This window comes from Ranitomeya imitator, chromosome 6 (assembly GCF_032444005.1).
Source record: "Ranitomeya imitator isolate aRanImi1 chromosome 6, aRanImi1.pri, whole genome shotgun sequence".
NCBI classification, from domain to species: Eukaryota; Metazoa; Chordata; class Amphibia; order Anura; family Dendrobatidae; genus Ranitomeya; species Ranitomeya imitator.
Window position 1 is genome coordinate 488965655 of NC_091287.1, and position 17928 is coordinate 488983582.

At 43.3% G+C, this 17928-nt stretch overlaps 1 protein-coding gene across 2 annotated transcripts in view; it reads right to left on the minus strand.

The window, feature by feature from the left end:
• NIPAL2 (NIPA like domain containing 2) overlaps positions 1 to 17928 on the minus strand; it is a 195916-nt gene that overhangs the window by 44378 nt on the left and 133610 nt on the right. For both annotated transcript variants that reach the window (XM_069731639.1, XM_069731637.1), the window contains exon 6: positions 3433 to 3529. In XM_069731639.1, coding sequence (XP_069587740.1) covers positions 3433 to 3529 — 97 coding nt within the window. The remainder of the gene's footprint in view (positions 1 to 3432; positions 3530 to 17928) is intronic.

Consider the following 17928-nt stretch of genomic DNA (forward strand, 5'->3'; position numbering starts at 1 on the left):
TTACCCCTGATATCTGAGCTGTTTGATAGGCTACGGGGAGCGAGGGTATTTACGAAGTTAGATCTGCGGGGTGCTTACACCCTGATTCGCATCCGTGAGGGGGACGAATGGAAGACGGCTTTTAACACCAGGGATGGGCACTATGAATATCTGGTGATGCCCTTTGGGCTCTGTAATGCCCCAGCCGTTTTCCAAGACTTTGTGAACGACATCTTCCGGGATATGCTCACCACCTCGGTCGTAGTCTATCTGGATGATATTCTCATCTTCTCTCCAGATATTGACTCCCATCGGAGAGATGTTCGCAAAGTCTTCGACCTCTTACGGGCAAACTCCCTCTACGCCAAGTTGGAGAAGTGTGTGTTTGAGCAGGAGTCCTTGCCTTTCCTTGGTTACATCATCTCTGCCCAGGGTTTGGCTATGGATCCTGCCAAGCTACAGGCTGTAATGGACTGGCAGGAACCCCATTCTCTTAAAGCGGTGCAGCGCTTTATGGGGTTCATTAATTACTATCGCCAGTTCATTCCACACTTCTCAACTTTGGTAGCTCCCTTGGTTGCCCTCACCAAAAAGGGAGCAAATCCCAAGTTGTGGTCAGAGGAGGTCTCCAAAGCCTTTCTCTCGATCAAGTCACACTTCACTAGCGCTCCCATCCTACATCGCCCCGATGTTGATAAACCATTTATCTTGGAGGTGGATGTCTCATCCGTTGGTGCTGGAGCAGTCCTTTTCCAAAAGGATGCTCAAGGTCGGAAGCATCCTTGCTTCTTCTTCTCCAAGACCTTCACACCAGCGGAGAGGAATTATTCCATCGGGAACAGGGAGTTGCTAGCCATGAAATTGGCTTTTTCAGAGTGGAGACATCTCTTGGAGGGAGCTCGCTTTCCCTTCCAAGTCTTCACTGACCACAAGAACTTGGTATATCTACAAACGGCCCAGTGGCTGAATTCTCGCCAGGCTAGATGGTCCCTGTTCTTCTCCCGGTTCCATTTTACTCTCCATTTCCTTTCCGGGGAGAAGAACGTTCGTGCTGACGCTCTCTCCCGCTCCGTAGTGTCATCGGAGGAGGAGGAGCCTCGGCTTATTGTCCCTTCTGAGAGCCTGAGAACTGTAGCTCCGGTTTCACTTGAGTCTGTGCCCCCGGGCAAGACTTTCGTACCAGCTAACTTGCGACCGGAGGTTCTCTCTTGGGCTCACTCCTCCAGAGTGGGTGGGCATTTTGGGACCAAGAGGACATCTGAGCTTTTGGCGAGAACATACTGGTGGCCGCATATGGCCCGAGATGTCAGGGACTATATTCAGGCATGCGTTTCTTGCGCCCAGAATTGGTCTCCTCGGCAACGGCCTGCTGGGTTGCTTTACCCTCTACCGGTGGCAGACAGGCCCTGGGAGATGGTCGGGATGGACTTTGTGGTGGGCCTACCCAAGTCGCGTGGCTGCTCCATTATTTGGGTTGTCACCGACCATTTCTCTAAGATGGTGCATTTGGTGCCGCTTCCTCGGTTACCCTCAGCACGGGCCTTGGCGGTGTTGTTCATTAAGCACGTTTTCCGATTGCATGGTATGCCTGATAAGATTGTCAGCGATCGGGGTCCCCAGTTCGCGTCTCGGTTTTGGAGAGAGCTCTGCCGTTTACTCAGCATAGAGTTAAACCTCTCCTCTGCATACCATCCCGAGACGAATGGGTTGGTGGAGAGAACCAACCAGACTCTGGTGACATATTTGCGACATTTCGTCTCTGCTAGGCAGGATGACTGGGCATCTTTGCTACCTTGAGCGGAATTTGCCTTGAACAACGCCGTAGCCGATTCCACTGGTCAAACTCCTTTTCTCCTTAATTTCGGCCAGCATCCGCGTGTCCCTGTGCCCATGCCTGTGTCATCCACCGATTCTAGGGTGGCAGACTGGGCGGTGGAGGCACGTGACATCTGGGACCGCACACAGGATGCCATCCGGGCCTCCAAGGAGAGAATGAGGGTTTCGGCTGATACACACCGGCGCCCCGCTCCGGTTTTTGCTCCTGGCGACTTAGTGTGGCTCTCCGCCCGTAACATCAGGCTGCGAGTTGAGTCCACTAAGTTTGCTCCTCGCTACATTGGCCCCTTTAAGGTTCTGGAACCGGTCAACCCTGTGGTCTACCGTTTGGCTATTCCTCCACGCCTTGGTATCACCGATACTTTTCACGTTTCCCTCTTAAAGCCCGTTCATTTGTCCCGGTTTTCTGAGTCATCTGCTGGGACATCGGGTTCATCCACGGATGAGTTTGAGGTGAATGCTATTGTGGGGTGCAAGGTGGTACGTGGCAAGAAATTTTATCTGGTGGACTGGAAGGGTCACGGCCCAGAGGATAGAACCTGGGAGCCTGTGGAGCACATTCGGGCTCCGCTGCTTATTGCAGCTTTTGAGCGTAGTGAGGCTCAAGGAGAAGGGGGCCCTAGGAGGGGGGGTAATGTTAGGAGTCGAGTTTCCTCTGCTGCACAGGGGGAATCTCGATCCGTATCTGCTGCGGTCTCCCATTCAGCATCGGCCGCAGTGGGGTCTGCTCAGCGGAGACGTCGCTCCCAGCGTCTCGCTGAGGCTGATTCGGTGCATAGGGTCACTACTGCCTTTTCTGGCTTTCCTATGGTACCCTGCACTGATCTGCGGCGAAGCAGGCCTCTCTGGGACTAAGTCCTTATTTACACACACTGAGCATGCCCAGGGCAAGGTCTCCCATTGGAGGTCGAGGGTCACATGTTCAGGTACTGCAGCGCATCCCATTGGTCCTCCAGGAAGGTCCTGAAAGGGCAAAACTTTGGTAGCAGCTTCCTGTGCTGTAACTATATAAACTGCGCATGACCGCACGGCCATGCGCTAGTATCGTCTTTTGTCATATGCTTTGCGCCAATGTGGTCATGCGTTTGTATGTGTTCAGGGACCCGGCTGAAATAAGCCCCTAGAATGCTGGCACCTCCGGCGAGGAGATTGTGTATAAGTGTGTTCAGGGACCCGGCTGAAATAAGCCCCTAGAATGCTGGCTCCTCCGGCGAGGAGATTGTGTATGCATGCATGACCACTCACTGCTCACATCTGGGTAGTTGGCCTGTGCCTCTGTGAAAGTCTAACAGGGCACAGAGCCTGCCTCTCGCGGTTACTCTGTGAAGCTAACAGAGTTGGTATATACCGCCATATAGAGCCGCCATTATTTAGCAGCAGGTACTTTCCTGCACGGTGGATCCCGAGTTGCGAACGCACCAATTCCATTTAATAAACAATATATTTGGTGCGTTCCGCCAACCCTAACAATAAAACCCAGCTTTTTCATATGTTAATGATAAACATAAAACCACCAGAATAGATTTTCTAAGTGTTTGATCTAAGCAGACAGTAATGAAAAGCGAGAAGATGATGATGCACAGGTCTTGATGTCAGCAAAAAACGATGAACACTCACCCAACAGAGCTACCAGAAGTAGCAAAACCACAATATGATTCACCCCCTTCACCTTGTACGCGTAGAGCAGGACACAAAATGTTACCACTTCAAGGAGCTGGAAAAGAGATCATAAATAATACCCAATGTTATAACCAGATGAAGCAATTTATAGTATGTAGAAATCTCTCCTAAATTAGATGACCCTACATCAAGTCTCGCCTAAACCCCACTCCTTTACCACTTATGATACACAGTATATGATGGACATCTTCCATCTTTTAGCTCCTGCTGAACAGAGGGATTACCAAATGGGGATCAGAAAACAATTAGGTGGTGTGCAGACGATGCATTTTGCCGCGTTTTTCCCTAGTGGATTTGTCACAAAACCTGAAGTGTTTCCCTATTCCAGTAAATGAGATTCCTGAAATCTCAGGCATACGTTCCTTATTTGTGCCTTGCAGATTTGGTGCAGATTGGAATCTGCAGCATGTCAATTTTCTGTGTTTTGTAGTATTTTTGCATCCACTGCAATATGACGTAGGTATAAAATGATTGCGGATTTGCTAAGTATTTTGATATGTTTTTCTAGCGTTTTTAGACAGCAGGGAATGCTATAGAGAAAGATAATAAATATCTATGGAGGTATATAACAGATATAACTAGATATACAGACAGAACGACAGACATATAGATATATAATTGCACATCCCCCGACATATTATAAAATTGCACCCTGTGGCGCTTATTGGGCAGCTTTTCATGAAGAAATAAATAAGAAAAAATTACATGGGGTCACCACTATTTTTTTTTGCAACCAGCAAGGGTAAAACAGACAGCTAATTGCTGATATTATCAGGCTGGGAAGGTCCCTGGTTATTGAGCCCTTCCAAGCCTAAAAATACCAGCTCACAGCCATCCCAGAAGTGGTGCATCACATTAGATGCACCAATTCTGATTCTTCACCTTCACTCTTCCCGATTGCCCTGGTGTAGTGGCAATTGGGGTAATGGCGCATGGGGTTGATGTGAGCTGTGAATTGTCCAAAAAAAACAGCTGACATTAAGCCATAATATGTGGGGGAGTGTGTATTTCAATAAAGATTTTTTTTGTGTGTGCTTTTTTCTTTCATTATTGCGTTAGTAATGGGTGTGTCTGATAGACACCTCTCCATTACTAACATCAGGGCTTGATGTCAGCTGTGTTTTTGGACACTACGCAGCTGACATCAACTCTAAACCCCATTACCCTCATTGTCAACGCACAAATGCAATCAGAAAGAGCTAAGGCAAAGTGCCAGAATTGGCGCATCTAATGTGATGCGTTCCTTTTTGAGCGGCTGCAGGCTGGAAGTTTTAGGTTGTGAACAGCCCAATAACCAGGGACCGTCCCAGCCTGATAATGTCAGCCCTCAGCTGTCTGCTTTATGTTGGCTGGTTACAAAAAATGGAGAAGACTTCACATCATTTTTTGAATTTATTTAATCATAAATATCTCCACGGGGTGCAATTTTACAATACGTTGTGGGGTTTTGCAATTACCGTATATGTCTACATCTCTGTCTGTCTCTATCTATATTTATCATCTATATATTTCTATATTATCTATCTCTATAGCATTGATTACTGTCCAAAAACTCTAGCAAAACGCAGAAGAAAAAAAATGCATGCATCTTAAATGCATCAAAATGCTCGTTTTTGAAGCTCCCGTTTTCCTGCCAAGAGATGAAGAAATGGTGCAGAAATTTCGTCATCCAAATACTTAACGTGTGCACATACCCTAATGAGGTTTTATGAGAATAATTACCATTTTGTGTCCATTTACAGGAAAGTGTCCAAATATGTATGTACAAAGGAAGATGTATATTAAGCAACTGTGTCAGATGACAAAGGCAATTTTCCTTATGTTTCTACAACATGTGGTCAATAAAATCTTTACGCTTTTCAATCCTCTATACACATGGCCGCCTTTATCCAGATATGGCGCATGATGTAAAATAATAATTGATGTTCTTTTACTTTGGATATGGAGACACAATGACTTACATGGGATCAATTTTCCATGTTTTTGTAAATCGTTACTTTTGTACATGGAACATTTTCCGATAATGAACCCTGTACATTGGCATGCAGTAGTCGGAGCATATGAAATGATAAGTGCAAAACCAATTTCTTAACTTGTTTTTGCTGCGTTAGAGATTTTTTCCCCTATTTCTGAGCTGTACAGATATTCTAACACCTCACTAATGATGTCCCCAGATAGCTAGTCAGCCCTTCCTACAGCATATTCTCTGCCTATCATTGATTCCAGTAAATCCCAATCATTACGCAACAACTGTTCTGACGAATGACCTCATACAACTATCAATTCAACATTTCTTTTTCTGGGGAATGGTGCAAAACATGGAAAAACAAAAACCATTGGTCTATGAAATGAGATTTTATTATCATTATCGCTAAATTGAAATGTTCCCAACATTGCAAAGAAGAAGAAATTAAATCTGTTTATTATTTACTAGATGGCAGCCCGATTCTAAAGAATCGGGAGTCTAGAATCCATATATACTTTATTTATTCAAATGTAAGAATAATACAATTAATAAATAATAGTAATACATACATGCTAGCCACCTTAGGGAGAGACCCAAGTTGGGCTAAATGTAGCGGGACGAAAGAGACCGAAAAGCCCTCTACTTAAAGGAAATACATAGTGGATGCTTTCCTGAAACGGAAAGTACTTGCAAGCAGCATAATACAAAGAATAGCAGGTTTACCCAGAATCCTTTGCAGTAGGCGGAGCTATGCAAATCATCTCTTTCCACCCCTGTCTAATCCACAGCGCTTGGAATCGCCAAGCGTGCAATGCTGCGGATTAGTTTCTAAATTTACACAGCCAACCAATTCCTACCTGTGGACACGTGTTTCGGGCTTTAGGCCCTCATCAGCACAGGGCTGGAATTGGTTGGCTGTATGGAGTGGGGCTCGGTGAGCAAGCGATACATACATGCTAGCCACCCTAGGGAGAGACCCAAGTTGGGCTAAATGTAGCGGGACGAAAGAGACCGAAAAGCCCTCTACTTAAAGGAAATACATAGTGGATGCTTTCCTGAAACGGAAAGTACTTGCAAGCAGCATAATACAAAGAATAGCAGGTTTACCCAGAATCCTTTGCAGTAGGCGGAGCTATGCAAATCATCTCTTTCCACCCCTGTCTAATCCACAGCGCTTGGAATCGCCAAGCGTGCAATGCTGCGGATTAGTTTCTAAATTTACACAGCCAACCAATTCCTACCTGTGGACACGTGTTTCGGGCTTTAGGCCCTCATCAGCACAGGGCTGGAATTGGTTGGCTGTATGGAGTGGGGCTCGGTGAGCAAGCGATACATACATGCTAGCCACCTTAGGGAGAGACCCAAGTTGGGCTAAATGTAGCGGGACGAAAGAGACCGAAAAGCCCTCTACTTAAAGGAAATACATAGTGGATGCTTTCCTGAAGCGGAAAGTACTTGCAAGCAGCATAATACAAAGAATAAATAAATAATAGTAAGAAAGAACAAAAATAATAGGCAGTATATGGAGAAAACACCAAACAAAAGTTCAAAATTGGTTTGAAAATGTCACTGAACCACGAGCTGGCAAGAGAGTGCACTGTCAGGGTGCATTGTAAGGAGAGAATGCAGTGAGCAAAAACCAGCACCACTCCCGAAAGGGACGACTGTCCCCTGATGATTCCTAAATGAAAAGGAAGTAGTTAAAAAAGAAGAGGAAACGGTAGGGACTTTTTAATTGTATTAGAAAAATGATTAGATTAGTACAATCAAGGGTAAGTTTACACAGGGCTTTTTTTGCTGCTTTTTTAATGCTAATTTTCAGCTGCTTTTTACAGTACCAGCAAAGCCTATGAGATTTCAGAAATCTCATGCACACACATTGGGTTTTTGTGTCATCAGGATTTTGTGCTTTGCTTCGTTTTTTGAACATAGGCATGTCACTGCTTTCAGCGTTTTTCCAGCGTTTTTCACCCATTGACTTGAATGGGTGGTGAAAAAATGCTGCAAATACGCAAGGTTGACTTTTCTTGAAGTGTATTTGCTGCAGAAAAGTCAAGAAGAGCCATCACATTTGGCTCGGCTACATCTAGATGGCGGGCTTATTGATGCGTTGATGCAGCATGTCATCCAGCAGCGGACCCCCCATTCACTTGAATGGGGGGTCCAACATTAGTGTTTGACACGCTGTCATATGCATGACAACGCAGCAAACACCACTTCGGATCGGCGGGGAAATCCTCCCTGCTGGTCAGAAAGCCACGCTTCCCACGCTGTCAGAAGACAGCAGGAACGCTCAGCTGTGATCGGAGGTGTAAACTTCACCTCCGATCACTGGTGTCCGCTGATGGGACTACTGCTCCCGTCATCTGACAACTACAGCCACTAATTACAGTGAGAGCAGGAGCAGAAGATGGGAGTATTCATCTGCCGCTCCTGCGCTATAAATAATAAAAAATAAAAAAAAACGGCGCGAGTTCTCCTCTAATTTTGATAACCAGCCAGACAAAACTCACAGCTGGGGGCTGCAATCCCCAGCTGTCAGCTTCAGCAAGGCTGGTTATCAAGAATAGAGGGGTCCTCAAGCTTTTTTTAAAAAAAAAAAATATTTAAATAATTTTTAAAAATATCATGGGGTCCCCCCATTTTTGACAACCAGCCTTGCTAAAGCTCACAGCTGGGGGCTGGTATTCTCAGGCTGGTAAGGGGCCATGGATATTGGCCTTCCCAGCCTAAAAATAGCAGCCTGCAGCTGCCCATAAAAGGCGCATCTATTAGATGCGCCAATTCTGGCGCTTTGTCCGGCTTTTCCTACTTGCCCTGTAGAGGTGGCAAGCGGGGTAATAAGGGGTTAATGTCACCTTGCTATTGTAAGGTGATACTAAGCCGGCTTAGTAATGGAGAGGTGTCAATAAGAAACCTACCATTACTAATCCTATAGTAGTTGAAGGGTTAAATAAAACACACACATGCAGAAAAAAGTCTTAATTAAATAAAACACACAGTTTTGACCATATTTTTATTATTCTGCCATTCCAAAGCGAAGCCCTGGATCTTCTGTAATAAAAATAAAATAAAAAAGCAAAAGTATACTCCCTGATCTGTCGTCTTATATAATGAGTTTCCCACGCAGTATCTGGGGGAGATAAAGCTGACAATCGGGAGCGCTGCTAATGTGACCGCTCCCGGCAGTAAGTACTGGGGAATGAATGAGACGGAGCGGGCGCAGGCTCAGTAACTAGCGGTGACGTCACCGAGCCTGCGCTCCCTCACTGCCTGACCTGAGGTAATCTCTGCACCGTGGGAAAATGCCGGGGAAGAGACTACTGCAGGTAATGTATCGATCTATTCTATCTATTCATTCATTCTATCCATCTATTCTATCAATCTATCTATTCATTCTATCTACAGGAAGTTGTTTTTTTTTTCTCTGTGTGCACTCAACTTTATTGGCATGCACAAAGACAAAAAAAAAAGCATGAAAAAAAACGCACCAAAAACGCACCTAAACCTGCGTTTTTGGTACAGCTTTTCTCCTGCTAAGATGATCAGGTTTTGCTGCAGAAAAAAAGCAGCAAAATCGCCCTGTGTGAACTTACCCTAACAGATAGCCATTTAGGATTAAAATCAGTGTTCGTTTCAAACCATCCCTTCAATGGCGCGGTCTTAAAAGGTAATAAGCCACCGAATCTGAGTGCAGTCACCGGTAGGTGAAGAGACATCGATTCCTGGGATGAGTCACTTACTGGGCTTCTTCCCGTAGTTTTGATAAAATCACTGTTTTATCAGTAGGAGATTATCACTAGAAGACTAGTAAACCTGCTGCCATTTAGACCTCTATATTCATGAGCTCTGTGTAACCCCAGCACCGAACACTGATTACACTGTGCATAGGCAGAAAGCTGTTAGAAAAAAACATAACAATCAGTCATGTGGGCGGGGTTATACAGACCTCAATATTGAGAAAACTGGTTGTTCTGCAGCAGATAAAAGTTCGATTTTCTAAAAAAAAAAAAATGCAGCAAGAAGCCTATTAAGTCATACATCACTGGAATCAGAGTCTCAGTCCCTACATTATGCTGCTCTCAGATAGGTAAAGGAAGCAAAAGCATGGAAGCAAAAACTACTGGGCAAAACGATGCAAAAAAAAGAAAAAAAAGAAAAAAGTCCAGCTCAAAGACCAAGTAGAGAGTCACTGATGAAGATTGCTACTCACTTTGCCTGATTTGGTATGTTAAAGATTTAGGGTATGTGTACATGGAATTTTATTGAGTGGGTCTGCTACAAAAAGAAAACACTTGAAAAATGGCTTAAAAAAAATAAGTGAAACAAGAAAACATGAAATATTCTTCCTATTTATTTCTAAATGTAAAATAATTTTGCTTTTCAATTGTTCAGTGTTTTTTTTTTTCCTGCTTCAGGTTTTCAAAAAACTCCTGTTGGGTAATAAAAAAAAGCAGCTCCTGATGTAAACCGCTCCAAACTAGCCACGGTCATATCAAAACACGGCCAACAAAAAAAAGGTAAAACTTCTCCTCCAAAAACTCCCTACAGAAGGAGAGCGTTTCCTGAACGTGATTCTTATTAGGAAAAGTCACTTTTTGAGAAAGCCTCAAAAAAGCTCTGTCTGTACTTGGCCTTATATGTTCAGTCACTTAGAAATGGCGGCACGCAACGCTAAAATTTCCCTGCAGACGCCAGCATCATCCGGTAGTCACAGATTATGACCCACCCAGGGTTTCTGATGTCAGTCCTGTGCTGATCAGGAATTTCTTCTTGTGACATCCACTATATTTTCTATAATTGTACATGTATAATTCATTAAAAATAAATATTTAGTTATGGCTCAATATGTTCTTATGTAGAGACCAGGACGGTCAAGTTTAAAAAAAGTTTTGTTGTGTGTGTACTTCTCAGTCTAGCAATTGTATGTCACAGGAATAAAACCGCCAAAACTCTAAAGGCCCCATTAGACTAAAGTCGTCATAACCCAAAGATTTTGTAGGGACCAGCCAACCATCTATTCTGGCCCTCCAACTGAATAGAAAAATACTCAGCTAAGCCCGAGCGCACACAAAGAAAAACGTTTCAGAATGTGAGAGTCAAAGTATATGGCAATGTGGCAAAACAACTAACGAGATACTTGTCAAAAGCAGAACGTCCGTTATGTTCACACTTTCTTCAGTACTTTACATGTCATCAGATTTTGCATCAAACTTTGTAGGCCAAACTAGGAGTAAGTCCAAAATACAAATAAGTACTAATCTTTCCATGATACTTTTTAATTTTCCACTGTTGGGTGATGGATTATAAACACTTATGCAAAATGTTGATCAAAATATACAAGTGTGTAAACGTTCTTTAGGCCAGAGGTGACACCACCAACATTCTCCATCCGAGAAAAAGGGTCAGATTATGCTGATCAGACTCTCATCAGAGCGGGATCAGAGAGCTGAACAGAGGTGGGATCACAAGGGGATCAGTGTGGGTTCCAATAAAAAAAATTCACCACCTGTAACGGTTCCACCCCTCAGTGTGCAGTTACTGACAGCTTGGCCGTCCAATCTGGTACAGGGGCGTGCTGAGCTGTGAGTATGTTGATTGACAGCTCGACCATCCTATCTGAGACTTGTAGGTGTCGGCTGTCTCATGTGTTCATTATTTCAGGTGATTACCATGCTACTTAACTGAGCTCTCCCAGACCTTTGCCAGATGTACATTCATCTAGTAGGTTGGTGCTCTTTTTGCCTTGAGTTCTGTATGCTTGATCTTTTGTTGCCTGACCTTGGACTTCGTTCTGACCATCTGTCCGTTTAACCCCTTCTGCTTAGATCCATTATCCTCCCAGTATTCTGACCTCAGAACCTTACCTGACCACGCTTTTGACTCTTCCTTCTGTCTATGACGTACTCTCCTGGCTTCTGACCTTGGTCTCCTTGACCACTCTGAATCACAGCGTCACTGTGAGAAGCGACTAGCATCACACCATTTCCTCCATTCTGTCAGTCTGTGAAAATTGGATTCACACTCTGACCAAGTGCGATCTGATTTTTGGAGGCAAATAGTACATGCTGCAATTTTTTTCCCTCGGATCACTCGGGCCAAGGAAAAAAAAATTGGACGTGCACAGCCCCATAGCATAACAATGGTCCGAGTGTGATACGGAGTTTTGATGGCTCGCACTTGGGCAGAAACTGCAGTGGTCTGCACAAGGCCTTTGGTTGAGAATTTAGTCAGAAGGATATTCTGATTTTCCAGCAGACTGAATTCCTCAACAGTGGTGTTTGGTATGCAAGTATTTTTTTTTTTTAATAATCTAATTGTTATTGACATTTTCCAAGAATCAAATCCAAAATTCAGGTTAAGGTCCAGTGTTCTAGACTTTCAATAATATGTACAATATAATGTTTAATAAGAGAAAAAGAAAAGGGGGAAGGAGAGGGGTACATGTCAAAAGACGAGGAGTAAGAAACAAGGGGAGGATTCGGACAAAAGGGATCAAGGAGAGAAGTGTTATGGTCATAAATCAATCAGGCTTCTTAAAAGGTGGATGTGTCACCAGACAGCCTAGTGGTCCCAGAGCTTCGCCAATATGTCTAGCGTGTTGTTGAGGAAAATTGATAAGTTGTTTGCCTATCTTGATGAGGTGAGCGCAAGAATAAGATCTACGCATCTCAATGAATTTGGTGCATGTTTTAGTTGCCAGGGACCACTGCAAAAAATGTACTCCATTAAGGGACTGGCAACTATTTGTGTTTTCATTTATTCCACCTTTGTGGGGTAAATTCTGATGAATTTGTAGGGCGAGAATAGGCATCCTCCCTCCCAGACAAGTTTTGCCCACTTTTCAACACGTATAAAGGGAAAGATGAGCAAAAAAATGTGACATTTCAAGCAGCTTCATGCTAGAAAAAGGGAATCCATCTCCAGGTTTTGCTATGTAATCCGAGAGCAGCACGATGTAGTGGTTGAGAGCTTGGGCCGCTTGGTGTAGTTTTGACGGAATCCCTAGTAAGAAAGCAGCTGGACAGTACATGTGTCACCGAGGTGCCTAACTACAGCCTAGGCTACAGCATGTATAGTGCTGAGAAGTGTTTTAATGGATCCGGATTTTGGGTCAGCATTTTAGGAAAGACTGGAAGAGCTGGGCGGGACTGGTGGCGCCCATCTTCCAATCTAGGAGGTGCAGCTGGTGTAAAGGGGAAGCTGAACTGCTATACAGTTAGGGCCAGAAATATTTGGACAGTGACACAAGTTTTGTTATTTTAGCTGTTTACAAAAACATGTTCAGAAATACAATTATATATATATAACATGGGCTGAAAGTGCACACTCCCAGCTGCAATATGATAGTTTCCACATCCAAATCGGAGAAAGGGTTTAGGAATCATAGCTCTGTAATGCATAGCGTCCTCTTTTTCAAGGGACCAAAAGTAATTGGACAATGGACTCTAAGGGCTGCAATTAACTCTGAAGGCGTCTCCCTCGTTAACCTGTAATCAATGAAGTAGTTAAAAGGTCAGGGGTGGATTCCAGGTGTGTGGTTTTGCATTTGGAAGCTGTTGCTGTGAGCAGACAACATGCGGTCAAAGGAACTCTCAATTGAGGTTAAGCAGAACATCCTGAGGCTGAAAAAAAAGAAAAAATCCATCAGAGAGATAGCAGACATGCTTGGAGTAGCAAAATCAACAGTTGGGTACATTCTGAGAAAAAAGGAATTGACTGGTGAGCTTGGGAACTCAAAAAGGCCTGGGCGTCCACGGATGACAACAGTGGTGGATGATCGCCGCATACTTAATTTGGTGAAGAAGAACCCGTTCACAACATCAACTGAAGTCCAGAACACTCTCAGTGAAGTAGGTGTATCTGTCTCTAAGTCAACAGTAAAGAGAAGACTCCATGACAGTAAATACAAAGGGTTCACATCTAGATGCAAACCATTCATCAATACCAAAAATAGACAGGCCAGAGTTAAATTTGCAGAAAAACACCTCAAGAAGCCAGCTCAGTTCTGGAAAAGTATTCTATGGACAGATGAGACAAAGATCAACCTGTACCAGAATGATGGGAAGAAAAAAGTTTGGAGAAGAAAGGGAACGGCACATGATCCAAGGCACACCACATCCTCTGTAAAACATGGTGGAGGCAACGTGATGGCATGGGCATGCATGGCTTTCAATGGCACTGGGTCACTTGTGTTTATTGATGACATAAGAGCAGACAAGAGTAGCCGGATGAATTCTGAAGTGTACCGGGATATACTTTCAGCCCAGATTCAGCCAAATGCTGCAAAGTTGATTGGACGGCGCTTCATAGTACAGATGGACAATGACCCCAAGCATACAGCCAAAGCTACCCAGGAGTTCATGAGTGCCAAAAAGTGGAATATTCTGCAATGGCCAAGTCAATCTCCAGATCTAAACCCAATTGAGCATGCATTTCACTTGCTCAAATCCAGACTTAAGACGGAAAGACCCACAAACAAGCAAGACCTGAAGGCTGCGGCTGCAAAGGCCTGGCAAAGCATTAAGAAGGAGGAAACCCAGCATTTGGTGATGTCCATGGGTTCCAGACTTAAGGCAGTGATTGCCTCCAAAGGATTTGCAACAAAATATTGAAAATAAAAATATTTTGTTTGGGTTATGTTTATTTGTCCAATTACTTTTGACCTCCTAAAATGTGGAGTGTTTGTAAAGAAATGTGTACAATTCCTACATTTTCTATCAGATATTTTTGGTCAACCCTTCAAATTAAACGTTACAATCTGCACTTGAATTCTGTTGTAGAGGTTTCATTTCAAATCCAATGTGGTGGCATGCAGAGCCCAACTCGCGAAAATTGTGTCACTGTCCAAATATTTCTGGCCCTAACTGTAGGATGGTCTGTATGGACAGGTGGAAAGTCCTGTTTTGCTAGTCAGTCCTGATCAGAGTCGGACTAAGCCCTGTGATATCTGAACATCTGGGCCATATTGCTGTATGGGCCATTTTTGTTTTGTTTCTGATTTATGCTGGAATGCAGCACATTTGTTTATGGTGCAGACTTATGACCTTTAATAAATCTGCCAGTTTAAACAATGATACCTCGAGCCTGTGTGAGCACTACCATATGCCAAAAAAAAGCCGACACCCTACAATCTGCTTTCTCTGTTGTAGATGTAGCAGTGGTCAGTATTTTAAGCCCTGTGTAAACCTCTGACTGGCAGCTTCTTGTGTACACTGTGCAAGCTGCCAATCAGTGGTGGGGGCGGGGTTACAGAGATTAACCCGACTTGCCTGCACGTGAGACCTAGTCAGGCAGTGCTCATCTCCTGCTGATAAAACAGTGATTGTGTTGAAACTAAAGCACACAGCCTAATAAGTGGCACATCCCTAGAATCACAATCTCTTGCTCTATATTTTGCTGCTCTGAGATTAAATAGCAAAATCCTGCTGACAGATTCCCTTTAATGATAAAGCCCCATAGCATCTAGATGAACTAAGCCTGTGCAAGTTATTTCTCCATGAGCTTTGTACAAAATAGTAGAAATATAATCTACTATTTGGGAAATACAGTAATCCTTCACAAATTTGAAGTATATAATATAATTAATATATAATTGTACATAATATAATTAATATGGCATAGGCTGATGCATTACTAGCCGTCTGACAGAAGAGCAAAGCACTCCCTGGGTAAATGAGGTTACTGGCATCCATTTCTGCCCATTTTACATAAGCAATTATACAGCTTGCAATAAAGCATAATAAGAGAAACGTCTGGTAACAGATGGCTATAGATGATCACGCCATTTGTCACAAAGTCCTGGTTGAAGAATATTCATGGATATAAAATATAACCAGTCGGGGCTGCATCTTTTGGACTACACATCCAGGCATAATTTCCACAGTACTTCTAATCTAGAACGCAGAATGGTAACCAGATTTGTAGCTTTTACTAAAAAGTTCCACCCAGGCATAAAAGTACTAATAAAGAAATCCAACCCCATCATTGGTTCAAGACGCCTCATTTCAATTCTTAGCAGCCTGGCATGCGTCAAAGCGGTTGTAATCCATTCCATGAACTTTCCATGCCGCAAAAGGTCAGAATGTTCTTGCTTTATAGATACACAATCAAAGTCATAATCTAATGAATTTCTAATGGTGTGGTAGAATCCAAAATAGGATTTTGTATGGTATAATCCTTTCAGTGGAGGGAACAGAACTGCAAACATATGCTGAACAGTGTTGACTACACATGTTGACATTTAACCATGTCTTGGTCTTCAAGGATTAAGAACTCTACACTATATTCTGCCATCTCAGACTGCAGTTATACAACTAGTTGTAGGTTATAGACCTCTCAGGCCATTTTTTTAAATTTTGGCCTTAAAGGGAACCTGTCACCTGAATTTGGCGGGCTCTGTTTACTGTCCGATGGGCGGTGTTTTCTCTCCTTTCATGCACCCCTTCCTTTCCCGCTGGCCGCAATATGGTCTTGAATTTGATTCGGTTTCCTCTGTAGTACACGCGTGCGCAATGCAATTTTGCCTTGCACACACGCAGTATGCTTTGCCCAACTGCGGGCAAAACCGAAAAGCATTAGTGCGCATGCGCCGGCGCACTATGTCCCAGAACACAGCGAAATACTTCCGGGACATAGTGCGCCGGCGCATGCGCACTAATGCTTTTCGGCTTTGCCCGCAGTTGGGCAAAGCATACTGCGCGTGTGCATTGACAAGATCCTAGTGCATACAGGTCAGAATTATTTATTATTTTATTTATTATGCTAACTTATATAGTGCCATCATTTTCCACAACACTTATATTGTCACTGATCCAATTATGCAGGCGGGTTTTGTTCCCGGAGAGAGTGCGGGTAGTAAGCGCTGCCCCGGCCAGTGGCAGAACTCACCAAAAGCCGTCACTCCTGATCAGCAATGTGGAGTAGATGCGCGCTGTATTGAATAGCCGCTCGGTCTCCTGACAGTGCAGGACCTTGCGTGACGTCACGGTCACGTGATAGCACATATGACTGGCTATGGATAGCGCAATGGACCAATTCCAACGCGTTTCGGAATAGACGTATTCCTTCCTCAGGGAACAAAACCCGCCTGCATAATTGGATCCACTGCACGGATAATCATCACAAGTTACGAGGAGTGGAGGAGCTAACTGTGTCATACGAGGTATACTCTTCCTAGCAATACCTCAGGACTTCCTCTAAAAAACTCCTATGAGTGTTTTATTCTTTTTTTTAACACTTTTTAACATTAGTTCATGCGCGCTCATATTATTGAATAATATTTTATACTTTCACTTCTTAGTATCGATTTCGGTTATTGGATTTACATCGCTGAAAGATTAGTGGGTACAGGAAAAGTTGAGCGCCCTCTTCTTTCTATTAAGCGAAGACATATATACGTCTTGTACATATACAGAGACTTCAATAAAAAGAGTTTAGAGGGAATGTAAGGAATTAGGAAAACATGACTGCTTCTGTCCAAAAACAGCGCCACCCCTGCACATAGGTTGGATGTGGTATTGCAGTACAACTCTATTCAACTGAATGAGGTTAATGCAATATCACACACGGCCCACGGACAAGGTGCGACAATTTTTTTTTTTAAAGACTTATGGCTTTATCTCCGAGAATTATAATTTGAAGGACTCAAGAGAAGTATAATTTTATTACTCAAATTCATGTGTTCATTTAATATTTTGGCAATACAATACAATCGTTATCGTGTGAGCTGCAGGAAAAGAAATGTTAATCCTCTGAAGAACATCATAATCTCCATGTTACATTCAATGCCCGAGGCGTTCTCACCACCCTTATCTAGAACACAATGCTTGCTTCTTCTCTTAGATAGAATATGAAATTGTAATGTGATATTGATGAGGATGGAATTCCACCCGATAATAGGACAAGAACATTAAAGTGTGGTCTCAAACACAGCCCCCGACCAAAAGCCCCAATATGGCGTATAGACATCAAAGCAAAGGTCTCCAGCCGTAGGCACCGCTGGTAAAAAGTAACTAAACTTTATTTAAATTAGTGATAAACTTTTGTAAAGTTATGAATCTGAATAATACATTACACCACATTATTTTGCTTTCTTCTATGTTTCATGCTAAGTTAACATTAGGCGTTTTTTAATGCAAATTTTCAGCTGCGTTTTACAGTACCAGCAAAGTCTATAAGATTTCAGATTCCATACACCTTTTTTTTTTGTCATCGGGATTTTGTGCTTTCCGGGTTTTTTTTGGCACAATGGAGCATGTCACTTTTTTCAGCGTTTTTCACCCATTGAAATGAATGAGTGGTAATGAAAAACACTTTTATGGGGGGCCAAAACCTGATTCTATAGAATAGGACTATTTTTCATCAGCATGCACAAGAGACAAATCTAGCATGCAAAACCGGCAGCAAAAACACACAAAAAATGCTTTTTTTCCCCTGCAGATTCTTTCCAGACAGGAGATCAGGTT